This window comes from Molothrus ater, chromosome 2 (genome assembly GCF_012460135.2).
Source record: "Molothrus ater isolate BHLD 08-10-18 breed brown headed cowbird chromosome 2, BPBGC_Mater_1.1, whole genome shotgun sequence".
NCBI lineage: Eukaryota > Metazoa > Chordata > Aves > Passeriformes > Icteridae > Molothrus > Molothrus ater.
In genome coordinates this window covers 40,007,206-40,021,467 of record NC_050479.2, presented here as the reverse complement: position 1 = coordinate 40,021,467, position 14,262 = coordinate 40,007,206, and the positions used below count along the sequence as shown (strand labels likewise).

The 14,262-nt window shown below is 37.0% G+C and overlaps 1 protein-coding gene across 1 annotated transcript in view; it reads left to right on the top strand.

Moving 5' to 3' along the window:
• Positions 1-14,262, top strand: part of UBAC2 (UBA domain containing 2) — an 88,045-nt gene that overhangs the window by 44,236 nt on the left and 29,547 nt on the right. The window contains exon 5 of the mRNA XM_036382278.2: positions 13,546-13,669. Coding sequence (XP_036238171.1) covers positions 13,546-13,669 — 124 coding nt within the window. The remainder of the gene's footprint in view (positions 1-13,545; positions 13,670-14,262) is intronic.

Here is a 14,262-nt window from a genome sequence, read left to right as displayed (position 1 = left end):
TTAGTGTGTTTAATGATTGATTAATGCAGTGTTTATTACCCTGAGGATAGTTCTGGTATGATTTCCTCCTCTCCCATGATTTTTCCCTTGTAGAAGTGTTTAGGATGGATTTTGTTTTACCTAAGTGTAACAGGCTTTGCATAAAATGGTGTGGGTTTGTGTAGGTACCTGTATATGAGTCAGTGAGGTATTTTGTTTTGTTTCTTATATTTAAATGCTTCTAATTCTTGTTCACATTCCCAGCATCACGTCTATCTTCTATTAATCTCTTTCTTGAAGTTTAGTTAAAATAATTTTGTCAACATATTTAGGAAAGGATAATCTAAGATTTGTGATAAACAGTTCAATTGCAGTAACTAGCTACAGCATATTAAGTGCATGGGGGTTTTTTTTTGCTTTAAAGTTGTAATAGTTTAGGTTCAAAAATAGTGCACATAATTGTCCCATCCATTCATATGTCTTTCTAGAAACATTAGTAAAATGTAGAATATCTATTATACAAATATATTGAACCATAGTTTAGGAAGAAACCTGTATATTCAGTAAAATGTGTAATTTTTTACATCAAGAGTAGAATTTCATAAATTGCATGTTACCTAATTTTGTGCTATGAAGTTGGATCTTTAATGTAATAAATTAATCCAGAACTTGTTGTTCAAAATAGGCTGTTCATCCTCACATATTAGTGTGGCTGTTTTGAGAAGGAGTCCCAGCTGAGACAAGTGTTTGTGTCTATCCATGGTGCTAGCATGGATATATGTTGGGAGCAGTTCCATGGCAGGACAAACTGGCCACAAATGGATGAGGAGAAAGCTGGAGAAGCACATCTCATGGATCTTCCAGGGCAGTGTGCAGTCAGCCAAGCTGTGCTCCTTGGCAGGCTGTTCTGCCTGCTGTGGGAGTCAGCCCTGGGTGCAAAAAGTATTCTTTTTCATCCTCTGTTAACCCCAAAATATTTTGACTGTTAATGTAGGGAACACATTTTACAATGCTGTAGACTACTATTAGTGTTTTGTCTACCTGTAGGTATGTATGGGCATTTTTAAGAGCCACCAAGGTGTTTAGGTGCTAAAGTACCTGAATATATTCATTAAAAAAAAAAAAAGGAGAGATTTTATCTGTTTTGTGGCCCAAACAGATGATAAAGTTGATACCATCCATCATAATGTGCATCACCCAAGCTGTGATAACTTCTTTGTACTTCTGAACTCTAATTGTTGTTGGATGAACTCCATTCATCTCAGCAGGTATTTCACATTTTCTTGGCAATCTTGGAGAGGGCTTCATTAAAAATAACATTTTCTTTCTGAAAGGTGTCTGGACTATTAAGTAAGATAAGATTTTTTTTAAAAAACCTATTCCTTGTGTTAGGTTGCTGTTTATTTCTTGGCAGCAATCCTGAGTGATCCACTTACACATACATCATATGACATCCTCTACAGAATGTATCTAAAAAAAGAACATTTTGAATACTGTTTGTTAGTTTTGTATTATTGGAGAATAAATGGAGAACGTTACATCCTTACTGCTGCAAACCTCAGATTAGCTGGACATGACTCTGTTTTAATGAGCTGTGTGCCTGAATAACTCATGCAAACATGGCCATTTACTGTCCCAAATCCAGATGCACCAATTAACTTAGAATCATTCTAAAACTCTAAATCACTACTGAAACTTTTGCTCTTCTAGACTGTTGGATTAAAGACCCTTCCAGTGGCTTTCTAGGTTTATTAATTATACTACTTTGAACTATATACTTGGAAGAAAGATAATATTAATATCCCTTACCAGTTTGGTTTTTGGCTTAGAGTTACATGCCAAAATGTTAAGGTATAAAGTATTGAGAATTCCTGTCTGTATATCTGTATTGTAAAGAAGGCTGTTTAGGTGTTCACATTTTCTGAGTCTGTAAACACTCAGTGACACAGACCACTTACTCAGTTAATGTAATCTTCTGTGTAGTTTAGATTATATTATTTTAGTTATTGTGTATGGATTCTGGTAACTTTTCTTTGAAGCATACTTTCTATGATGCTGTTTGTCTTGGAGAACTGAAGAGAAAGCAAATTACCCATTTGTACTCTAGTCTTTGGTCAGTACCTCTCTGTTAAAAAAATGTGTGTCTCTGTCTTATATGTCTCTAAAATTAATTTGGAATTGCTGTTTTCATTGAGTTTCTTTACACAATCTCATGGTTTAGGCAATTCAAGGTAAGTTTCTCAAATATTTCACTACAAGGTGGAATGATCCTGTGATGTCTGTTCTAACCTGCAGCTGTGTCCCACACAGGACTTGGGGTTCCAGATGCCTCTTGGTATTACTGTGCCTGGAGGCAAACTCACCACTCCATCCCTGCCTTTTCTGCCCAGTGCATTATGTATGCAACATAGAGTTGTGTAGCATTGCACTGGGAGTTTGTGGAGTTAGGTCACTGTGCTCCAGGAGTATTTCTGATTCACTCTGTCATAGGATATCTCTGGTGTAAGGGCATGGCCATTGCTCTCTGCTTTGACCTGGAGGGACCTTATGTCTGGGAGAGTTTAAAATTAATTTTACTGTTAAATACTATGCCCAGGCTTGCAACCAGTGCAGGTTGTTCTATCATGTTCTTTCCCTTGCCATTTTCAAGTCTTAGGACTATGTTTGCATTTTTGACCAGCGAATTTCTTTAGTCAGTTACTTATGAGGTTTGTTAGATAGGCAGCTGCTAGTCTGTTCTCTGTGGTTCTTGATGTTTCACAGCCATAGTATCCATCTGGGGAAAAAATTCACAGCACAATAGCAAGCTGCTTACAAAATCTAGCATGTCTGAAATCTGTGCAGGTGTCTTTGTAAACTGATATTGTAATCTCATCAAAGAAGGAAAAATAGCTTGTGTGGGAGATTCATGTTGTGTGAAAACATTTGACTAGCATCAGTAGTTTGTTTTATGTTTATACATTTGTTTTGTGTTTATTCCCCATAGCAAAAGGTGTTTGATGAACAGGATGGTGACCCCAGTCTGAAAGTACTGTGTAATCCAAACCTCTGCTTCACAGACGTGTTTTGTGTGATGAGCTTTGTATGTAGTATCATAATATTACATACATTTAACTGTTAAGAAGAATTGATTTAAGCTGTGAGCCAGCAGTTGCAGGGTTGCAACTTGGTTGGATTACATGGGTTGGGACTGTGTGCAAGCAGTGGTACAAAGCTCTCTCTGTTTGCTAAATGAAATTTATTCTTGTTCTCATCTCCTGCTTCTGCTGAGGAGCACCATCTGCCTTTTCAGCAGAACAGGGGACATGTAGAAGGCTTTTACTCTATTGTAATCTAATGTGTGATTTCTCTGTGTCTCTTCATAATTTTCATTCTTTGAAGATGAATCCCTGGTCCATTTGTCCCTGGTCCAGTTGCTAATTTAAGGATACTAATTATATTCTTGGAAAGGCACAGCAGTTCATTAGAAAGATCTCTACTGGCTCTCGATACATAGTATGGTTTAATCACTATGAGATGGACAATATTTCCTTAACAAATCATATTGAGAGTTAATGTTGTTTTTCTCTGCATAAAGAATATAAAATATTTTAAAGGAATGGTCAGGAAAGAGACTTCTCTGTGCAAGATTCTCTGATCTGATTCTCTGATCCTCTATAGATATAATCTGTGTAGGTTTTACATTGTTTTAAAACAGTAGAAGATGGGAAATATGCAGTGCTGTGTTTTTGTAGGTTTAATTTTTTCCTTAATCTCAAAACTATTTTTTTTTCCATTGACCAGTCATGTTTACTGTTTGTATTTCTGTTTTACCGTACAGGTGATCTCTGTTGTAGAGTGCTCTCTGTTTGAGAAAAAGGCTTGATTCTAAGCCTTAGAAAAGCTAAGTTATGTGTATTAAAAAGTGTGTGTGCTACACTGCATAGCAGAACACCTTGTTAAAATAGAAGGAACATATACCTAAGGCACATAATATGGTATGAGTGTACTGGCAACTGGAGACTGCATGTAGTTTAATAAAAGCTGAGGTGAGAGACAGACATGTCCTAAAGCTTCCTCCTTCTTTCTAACACTTTAACACTCATATGCTTCTAGTACTGTTCGTTAATTTCTTTTCAAAAGCTGTTGAGTTTTGTGTTCTAAAGGCCGGTGAGTCAGCCTAATAACCTGAAGATTGAGTCCTCAGGTCACAACCCACAACTAATTTTGATGACAGAGTCTCCAGGCTAGTGCTTTTATCCCTCTTTGATATAGATCCAAATTTTTTGGCATAGTAAAACTAAATTTGTAATACATCAGAGAATCCCAAATATTGTCTTAACAGTGTCATAAATTGTCTCAACAGTGGCTATAAAGAATGAGAATATTCTTTAGCTGCTTAACAGAATATGCAAGTGCACAACACTGTGGGATCTTTATATAGTCTATAGTCTATTACTATAGATTTTGCATGACAGTTGTATGACAGTTATATTTGGTGCTAAAAAATAATATAAACTACAGTAAGTGAGATGGAAATAAAAGGAGTTGAGTTGAAGTGCATAACTAATTAAAGAAAAAGTGGAATTCATTTGAAGGGTCTTATCTGTTGCATCTCTTTACAAGGATGATGTGTTCTACAAAAAGTGTGAGACTTATCTAACATAAATCATCTCTGCCTAAAATACATACTGATGTGAAGATCTGTGCTGATGCTGAGATGATTAACTTCCCTCCAGTTTACACTTGTTAGGTATACCAAATGTAAAAAGGAGAGAGCCTAAAACTAGAGCAAATAAGCAGAATAAAAGTGTGAGCCACTGAAAATTACATTCTTTCTAGCAGAGGAAAAAAGTATTCAAATGAGGATTTGTATTTTAGTACTAGAAAACATGCACACCTATTTGAGTTTGGGGTTTTTTTCTGAGTTACATGAAACCCATACAGGTATAATATTTAATTTTAAGGTTTACAGCTTCAGATTATAGCTTCTGTATTAAGTTTATTATTATCTGTACATGCTCCTGAGTCTTTTGACCAGAAAAGAAAAAATATATTTGAGCTCTTAAAAACTAATTGCCAGTTAAATTTTCAATTGCCTTGTCTCTTCAGAGCAGCCATGAAAATGTTAGACAGATCTCTTGTATTTTATGCTCAAAGGCATGTACTCTCTCTTACTTTTTAAGATAAAAGATAGTTTAGTTACTGTCTGTTGCACAGTCTGTCTTGTTTTGCCAGTATAATAGGAAAAAAGTATCCTTTTAAATTGGGAAGGTGTACAAAAATCATACCACTTGTAATATATCTAAAGATCAGTAATAAGGAGAAGGATATTTGGTCATTGCAATTCAGAAGAAGAATGCTTTCTAAAAACCTTGAAAGAAATGTGCACTAGAAGTTAAAAGAGGAATTAGCTCATAAAGCTTTGACCTCTTAAAATGCTCTGTTGCAATGTTCAGACGTGAGAAGAGTGAGAAGTTTTTGAGCTGATAATAAAGGCTGTTTTCATAGACAAGAAATGCATGTGATAAAAGCAAGCTATGCATTCACAAACACAATATGAGAGACTTATAACAAATCTCTCTCTTACTATTATTCTGTGAGGTTCACTGACTTTAGAGCTTCAGTGCTTCCCTTCCTACTTCTGCAGTAGTTACTTCTGCACTAGTATAATTTAAATCAGCATTGCTAAAAATTTGTCGAAGTTAAGGCAGTATGAAATGTTTCCCTGTGATTGTCAGAAGGCTGTACTATGAGAAATGAGTTGGAATAGCTTGTTGATGCTGTAGATCAACAGATCCTCTAAGTGACTAGCAGCATATTAATATGGGAATATAAAATATCAGAGAATTTCTTCCATGGGCCTTTCCCATACAAAGCTCATTTATCCTTACTACCACATGAAAATATCCAGTATAATGCAAAAAAGGAAATATTTCTGGAATTGTTTGCTGTTGCTCAGTGGCAAAGAAAAAAGTTAAAAGTTAGTTCTTTTCTGTACTTACATCTCTGTAGCTTCTTGGATCCTCTGAGCAGTTAAGGGCATTAACAAGGATGGCCTTACTGAGAAGGTTTACCCTTGCACATTGTTCTCAAGAGTGATTACGTGAGTCTTTTGTGGGAGGGGTAGGGTTTTTTCAAGTGCTTAACAAAAACCCAGCCCTGTTTGAATGCCGGTCTTGATTTGCTGCCTGCTGTTTTATGGGATGTGAAAGCATCTATTTTAGATCCTTTTGCAATTAGTCTGCTCAAAGAGAGTAATTAGAAACAACACTTCCACCTCCCCCCTGAAGTTACGCACTACTGACTTTCACAGAAGGGACTTTACCCAGAGGTTTACTTGACTAATTGTTGCCCGACTAAAATCTCTCTCATATGAGAAAAACTTTGTTTATGTGCCATCTGCATTTAAAAATACCTTAATTTACAGCAAAGAGCTGTGTAATCAGTACATACTTAGAACTTCTTCTTACCAAGGAGATCTGATGTAGCGTGAGGAAGCCTCAAAACTGAGACATACCGTGATGTGGTGTTAAAGCAGACGTCTCAAATGCCCGTGGACATTCCCAGCACGGTTTTAGTATCATAATGATGAGGATTTACAGAAATGCCTTTCAAAAATGTATGAGGGAGTTAAAGAACTTTGTGACTTTGAGAGATTAGTAAGAATGTCTGCCTTTGTAAGCTGTTTATTACATTTTAAGCAGTGATGATGATGAATGATAATAATGATGATAATAATAATATAATAATAATAATAATAATAATAATGAAAAATGTAAGGTAAATACATGAAAGATAAAAGGCTTCTAAAACACAAATCTGATTCCCCTAAAATATCGACAAGAATGAGTGGCTAGGGAGTAGGAAAGGAATGGGATGTCAAATTGTGAGGTAACCTATTTGTACCTGAAATAACCTTGTTTCTGGGTGAAGAACTTTTAATGTAAGAGGTAAATTTTGTGTTTGTTAAGAGGGTTTTGGAGTTCAGAGGCAGATGGAAAATCCTTTCGTTTGCTGTTAGAGGCTGTGGTTGAGAGCTACCTGGGCTTTTCCCCAAAAACTGATACTGATCATTCATGACTGCAAAGGACTGTTTCATGACCTCATTTGGTGACCTAATTTTAAACAACCAACAAGGCATGATAAGGCTATTTTGGCAGGTCCAACCCACACAGAGAGCAGGATGCCTCTTTGGAAATGTTAGGGCTGTGTTCACAGCACAGGTGTTGGATGGCATTGTAGTGGTGAAGGTGTGTAGAGAGATAGGATCTCTGCTAACACATCCATCTCATCAGAAAATCTCAAGTAAACACAGGTCTAATGGCAAAGGTACTTTGTTTTATAGGAAATGTTTTTGCTATAGCAGAACATAGAGCCTTGTAAGCTACTTTTGTACTTACTTGGTTGAGACTGTACACTGATTTTTCTGGTATTGAACTCCCACTGTACACATGACTTGATTCCCCTTGGATGCCAAAGAGCTGCCTAGAGAAAGGCTCTATCTAGGGCTTTCAGCTCCTCAGTCTTAATGGAGCATTCATCCTCTAACATCACATTCAGAAAATCTTTGGGAAAACTTACCAGTCTTATTCTGGATTTTTTTTTCCTTACTTGTTTTTGAATAATTTTTTAATTATTCAGCTTCATCAGAGAGTCAAATTGCTTTAAATGAAGTCATGAGAATTCAGGACTGCTTAAAGGGAAATTGCACAGGGAACTTGCTTCATATGTACGCAAAGTAATACCACAGTGTGGTTCCGTGTCCAGCACCTAAGGTCTGCTATAGAAATGGGAAATTTTGAGATACGCAGTCATGTCATGACTGACATAGTACCCCAGCTTCTTATTAAAGGAAATGTTTGCTTCAGAATTGTTTTATCATTATAAAACAACGGCAGTATGTGTTTCCTGCTTTGATCTGATAAAATATTGCCTTCTTTTGATTAAGATACAGTACTAGATGGTACCCTTTGAGTCAAACTGGCATATTAGCTACCAATCCAGGCTAGCATGATGATAAATTAAATGGTGCAGGTCGCATTCTTTCACTAACTGTTTATCCTTCTAGCTGTTTGTTTTCTGTTCTGATACAGCTGCTGTTGGTCCAATATCTGTGACTGCTCCTGGATTTGAACATGTAAATTAAGAAATTGCCGTGTTTCAGAAGGTGTTTCTGTTTACCATATATGTGCAGACATACATTTGTGTTTTCCATATATGTGCAAACACTGTTCAGATTTTGGCAGGCAAGGTGAGGAACATGGAACCCAGGTTACAAAATATATTGTTGGATAGTCTTGGCATTAAAAACTAAAGCTTACTTTAGGATAGGTGTCTGACTTGTGCCTTCATGAGGGGATTGTAAACTGTTGGTTAGATGGTTAGTCTCAAATTTTCATGAACTCCAAGTTGCACGGATTCTGTGGGGATATCCATGGACAGGAGGAACCTTTCTTTTCACCTCCAGATGCATTTTTAAATTTTTCTCTGCATTCTTGCTGCTTTCCTGTGAAATGTTGGCTTTAGCTAGTGAGTACTGGATAACAAAGCCTACTGCTTTTGCTGCTATTGAGACACCTCAGGCAGTGAGCTGTCCTGCTCTTGTGCAGTGAAAGAATTGAGTGCAGTAGAATTGAGTCCTTTGAGTCCAGGGCTCCAGCAGGAAGAGGGATACTCACATCAAGGGTAGTCACATTCCACAGAGTTCATTAATTTTAAGGAATGTTATTGTGAATACTTAGCATCTTTGGAATAAAGGCTGGAACCTTAAGTGTAATATGACAGTGTTTGGACTGACTGTAGGAATGCAGGTCACTGAAATTACTTAGTAACTTGAATTGCAGGTGCCCTGCTTGCATGCCTGTATTATCTGCAGTTGTTTTTATAGGTGATATTTTTAGTGCCCCCAAAAATATGTGGTTGTGAATTTGTCAGTTTAATGGTGTTTTGGAGAACTTGAATGAAGAAAAACACAGCACAGCAGTTAGTAAGTGTAGTGAGTCATTCTGAATAAAATAGGTTATTTCTGCAAACTTAATGCCACAGAACTTCTATTGACAGTAGCAAGCATTTTTGCAGAAGCTACACTTATTTAGCTTTCTAACCCTTTGTTCATGCATTTTAGAACCATTTTTCCTCTGTTTTGTATATATTTTCCTCTGTATTTTGCATATATTTGCTAGTGCTAATCGTTTATTTTAATCTGCATTTAATAGTCCCTCTTTTAGACTTTAAATAGTATATTTCTCTTGTAATATGTATCTGCCCCTGATTTTTCCTTCTCAGACAATTTTTACATCTCTGACTTATTTTTTTCAAGGATACTGTTTGTATATGTCTTTTTTTATTTCTTTGTACAAAACCAATCTCATAGATTCATATGATGTAGAATGTTCCTATCTTGTCACTGTGTTTCTGTTTCACTTCAAATGTTGAAATTTAGCGTGCTCTTCAAAATGGGGATGTAATTATTATAGAGACAGCTATTGCAGTACATCATTGAGATGGACATGTAGAATGTTCAAACTCTAGAATTCAGTTTTCAGGTTTTAGAGTTTTCTGGGTTGTTTGAAAATTTCATTTTCTAACCCACGTTTTTATGAAAATCCTTTTGCTAGGATTTTTTCCTCCCAAGAAGCTGAGAGGCCTCAGGGACAAAATGTAAACAATGATTATCTGCTGCTGTGGAAGGCATCAGGTGGATTTTTGATTGGCCCATCTTAGATGTTTATAATTAATGGCCAATCACAGCCCAGCTAGCTCGGCTCTCTGTCCAATACACAAACCTTTGTTATTCATTCCTTTCTATTCTTAGCTTAGCTAGCCTTCTGAGATGAAACCTTTTCTTCTATTCTTTTAGTATAGTTTTAATGTAATATATATCATAAAATAATAAATCAAGTCTTCTGAAACATGGAGTCAAATCCTCGTCTCTTCCCTCATCTGAAAACCCCTGTGAACACTGTCACACCATGTGACTAAAATTAACTTCCTAAATATGAAGTGGGCAAAAACTCAGTTCAGACTCAGAATATGCTTGTGTCTATAGCCCTTCTTTGCACACAGACATCACAGATGTCTAGTAGAAGTAAATCGTGGCATGTGAAAGGACATTTGTGATATTCTTATAGTATAATGAACGAAGGGCTGGGGTGAAGGTCTCTGCAAAAAGAAAGCACAGAAAAGGAGACTAAAAGAGATGAGAGGAAAAGCAAATACAAGAGGATAAGAAAGAAGTGAAGGGAAAGAAAATGCTGAAGTAGTCTTTCAATAAGAATATGTTTTCCACTTGAAGATGTTGAATCTGATATATGGTACCAAACAGCTAATTAACATAACTAAAAGAGTTAAGAGCCAGTCCTTTTATTTACAGTATGTGGATGGGTGTTTGTACCTGTCCAGTGAAATACAGGAACAGAAATTCCTCCAGTGATCTTGAGCTTCAGGATTGAGGCTTTGATTTTCAGGTTTTAGAGTTTTCTGGGTACCCTATTGCTACTGAGCAATAGGGTAGCTTAGGTTTCACAGGATCTGTGGCAGTTGTCTACTTCAACCCTGGGTTCAAAACATGTCCAACAAGAATGGGTTATTTTGGGCTGTGTGTCCAGGCTGTATCTCTGAGGATGGAGACTGTAGCTCTGGCCAGCCTGGTAAAATACTGGACCATCATTATCCTGTCTGGAGTTGCTCCAGTATATGAATACCTTTCTTGATGCATGAAGCCCAAAAGTGGACACAGTGATTTAGGTTTAAGCTCAGAAGTGCTGAGCAATTACTGCTCTTGGCCTGATGATAACACATTGATAATGCTGCCCTGTATGTGATTGACCTTTCCTGCAAGGATAAAATGATACTCAAAGACTGACTAACACTCAAAGGATTCTCCAGCTCCTTATCTGCAAATCTGTTTTCTAACCAGTCTGTGCCGCTGCACAAGGTTGTTCTAACCCATATGGAGACTCCACAGTTACTTCTGTTGAACTCCCTAACATTCCTAATGTCAGCCCATTTTCATCACGGAATAGCTGAATGTGGTCCTGCTCTCCAAAGTATTGACTCCTCCCTCCAGTTTGATTTCACTCAGCAGCTTGTTGGGAGTGCACTCTGCCCCTTAATCCAGGTTGTTTAATAAAGACAATAAATAGTGTTTATCCCAGTATGGATCCCTGAGGGAAGCTGCTAGTAAGTGGTTACCCCTAAAGTTGGCGCTGCTGATCAGAATTGAGTCCTGCAGTGCAGCCAGATTCCCTCTAATCTCCATATGCAGTGCATATCTTCCCTGTTTTTCTTTAAGGGCTGAAGAAGAAACCAAGTCAAAGGCCATCCTAAAGTCAGAGTGTACAACATTTGCCATCTTCCCCTTCCTTATCCACAGCACCGGAGTCACTCTTGGTAAATCCAGATGGGATATTAGCAGCTGCCTTGTCCATTGTGTAGCTGGCAATGGCTCCTAGGAGCTTTGCTCTGTAACTTTCCCAGGGATAGAAAGCCATCAGGATCCTCTTCTTGCTCTCCTTGAAGATGGTTGGGACACTTGTAATTATCCAGTCAGGAACCTGTCCTAATCACCATGATATTCCAGTGAGGTAGCATTGGCCACCTCCCTGAGAGCCCTGGGGTGCAGCCTATCTGGTCCTTTTGCCTCCTGTATGATCAGCTGGGCTCAAGAGCCTCCAAAATGTCTTCCTTCACAGCAGGTCTTGCTCCAGTCCCACAGGAGACTCGGGGACCTGCAAGGCCTGAGGGCAAAACTAACCATTGAAAACTGACCCAAAAAGACATTGAATGTCCTGGCTTTTTTCTTGTCCTTTGTCACTTTTTTCACCATTTTGTCCACATTTTCCTTGACCATCCTTTTGTTGTACTTTACTGTGTCAGCCACATTCTAGTATTATTCTGTGGATGACTTGTCTGACAGAGCTGCTGACAGAGCAGTGTCCCCATATAGATATTCTAAAAAAAGGCATTAGTAAACTATTGAAAGACAACAGAAAATAAACGGAAATTTTCCAAGTACAAAATCATATAAAGAAAGTTGAGGGTGAAAGTTTAAAATTAACTGGAATGAATTTTCACATAGTGGAATTGTACAAATGAGTTTCACACAGCATTTTGAAGGGCATCAGTTTTCACATTTTAAAAAAAGATACCTGAATGGATATTTGGGTGATACCTATTTATATTAGATGTGAGCTCTGTCTAAAAAACAAACACTGATTCCTTTAGGAGCATACTTCTGTAGTTCCCATGAACGTACTGTTATAGCAGAAAAGGCCCATCACTCAGTTTCCTCCAGCTCCTCTAGGTTGTTGAGTACTGAGCAGTGTCAGACACTGGACTTTGAATTTAGCTGATAGCTACTCTGGACTGGGGTGGTGCTTTCTGTGGTCTCTGTTGACATAATTGGTGAGTACTAACATTTAGGGAACCTTTAGCATTCTCTAATCTCTTTGTAAAATGCACTTGCAGTTTTGGGAAATGCCTTTTTGTACTTTCCCATCTTATGATTGAGTGCACTCTTGCATGTGAAATCTCTGTCTCTGAGTCACTGTTTATCACAGGATCAATAAAACCTGAAAAGCATGCCACAGTTGTGGTATTCTCTTAATTTGGTCAGAGTAGGGAGAAATAATTTAAAATTACTTTTCTTAGAAAATATATTTTTTCTTTGTTTTTCTTCTATCTTCACTTGTAAAACCTGATTTATTCAGTGAATATTGTCTACAGACGAATAACTTCAGATGAAGGATAATTTTTGTATGTTGCTTTCTTATAGCATTTTGACTCTTAGAGCTTCAGTAATTTCAGTTTATTTCAAGAATGTGTTGTGTCTGTTTATACAGGTGTATTTTGTTTGTGTAAAAAGGATTATATGCAAAATTGAGTGTCTGAATGAAATACACTAGGTCATGTTCACAAGATCAGTCTAGGCATCTAGTCATTGTAAAAAGTGCTTGAAGTCTTAGATTCTATGAACCTCTGTCCAGTGATGGTTTGAAAACTTAAAAACCATCTTGTGTTGTGAGTAGGATGAGGACCCTAAAGGAAGGCTTATTTGTAGGCCATGAAAGTCACTGGCAAAAGGAAATTAAATCAAACTGTCAGTATTCCCATCTTAGATGCTGTACTCTATTGGCAATCCTCTAACACATTAAGTCTGGGTAAATACCAGTAGCTTAGCTTCATAAGTGAAGTGGTTTCCTTAACCTTTTGAGAAAAGTAAAATCCTTACAATTTGTCCATTCAAATAGTATTTTATTCTGATGTAGGAGATTGCTGCTGTTCTTGTTGTGTGCTGCACTTTATGGAAAGAATCTGCTATTAGATGAAATATGTTGCCTTCTCTTCTGCCTCAAGTCCTAAACATTGGAAATAAAATACTTTTTGTCACTTGTTCTTATTTGCTAATGAATCTATTACCTTGAATGCCAGAAGTCACCTAGCGTTGGTTCCCAAGGAATACCTTTGTTTGCAAGGTGATATAACATTTTGATTGTTATGTACTTAAAATTAAATCCTTTTGATTGTTTGACACTACTGTTGCTGGTATCATTCTTATAACCATCTGTACCTTTCTTTTTGCAGCTTGGGTCCTGTGTTCGCACTGTTTGTTCCATTTTATTCCTCCATTCCAAGAGTGCAGGTGACACAAGTATTGGGCTACTTTTCTATCACAAACAAGTCTCTGGTCTACATACTGGGTTTACAGGTATGGTATGTACTTGCTTGTTCATCTTTTAATAAACTAATAATGTTGTTAGTAGTTAGTATTTCTGTTTGTCTATGAATTTTAATACTTCCACATGCATGATTCAGCATACATTTAGGTAGTAACTATCCCATCAGCTAAAACATAGAGAATCGTATTTCTAGTATGCTGAAGTGGTGAGCAAGTGATCTGTTCTTACCTTGTCTTACATGGGAAAATATAATAGACAATTCCACAGGTTTGGGTTTTTTTTTTGGTCAGTAAAATGAATTAGACAAAAAGAGATTAAAATGGAACCTGATCCTAAAGCATTTTTTATCTTTTACCTTTCTAGTTTGTGGTAAGACTGTTAGTAAATAATCAAGGTTTTGTCTCAATTTCACTTTTATATAAATTAATTTTACTTGTATATCATGCATTGCCATGTGACAGGTAATTTAGAATATTGTAACATAGAGCACAGCAACATCATATAGTATTCTGTGAAATATGACTGGAAAAATATAGCTACTTGGTATAGAAAGCCAGTAATTATTCAAAAAACAATTAAAAAACCCCAAGACCCAGCAGCCTAGAAATGAATGGAACATTTG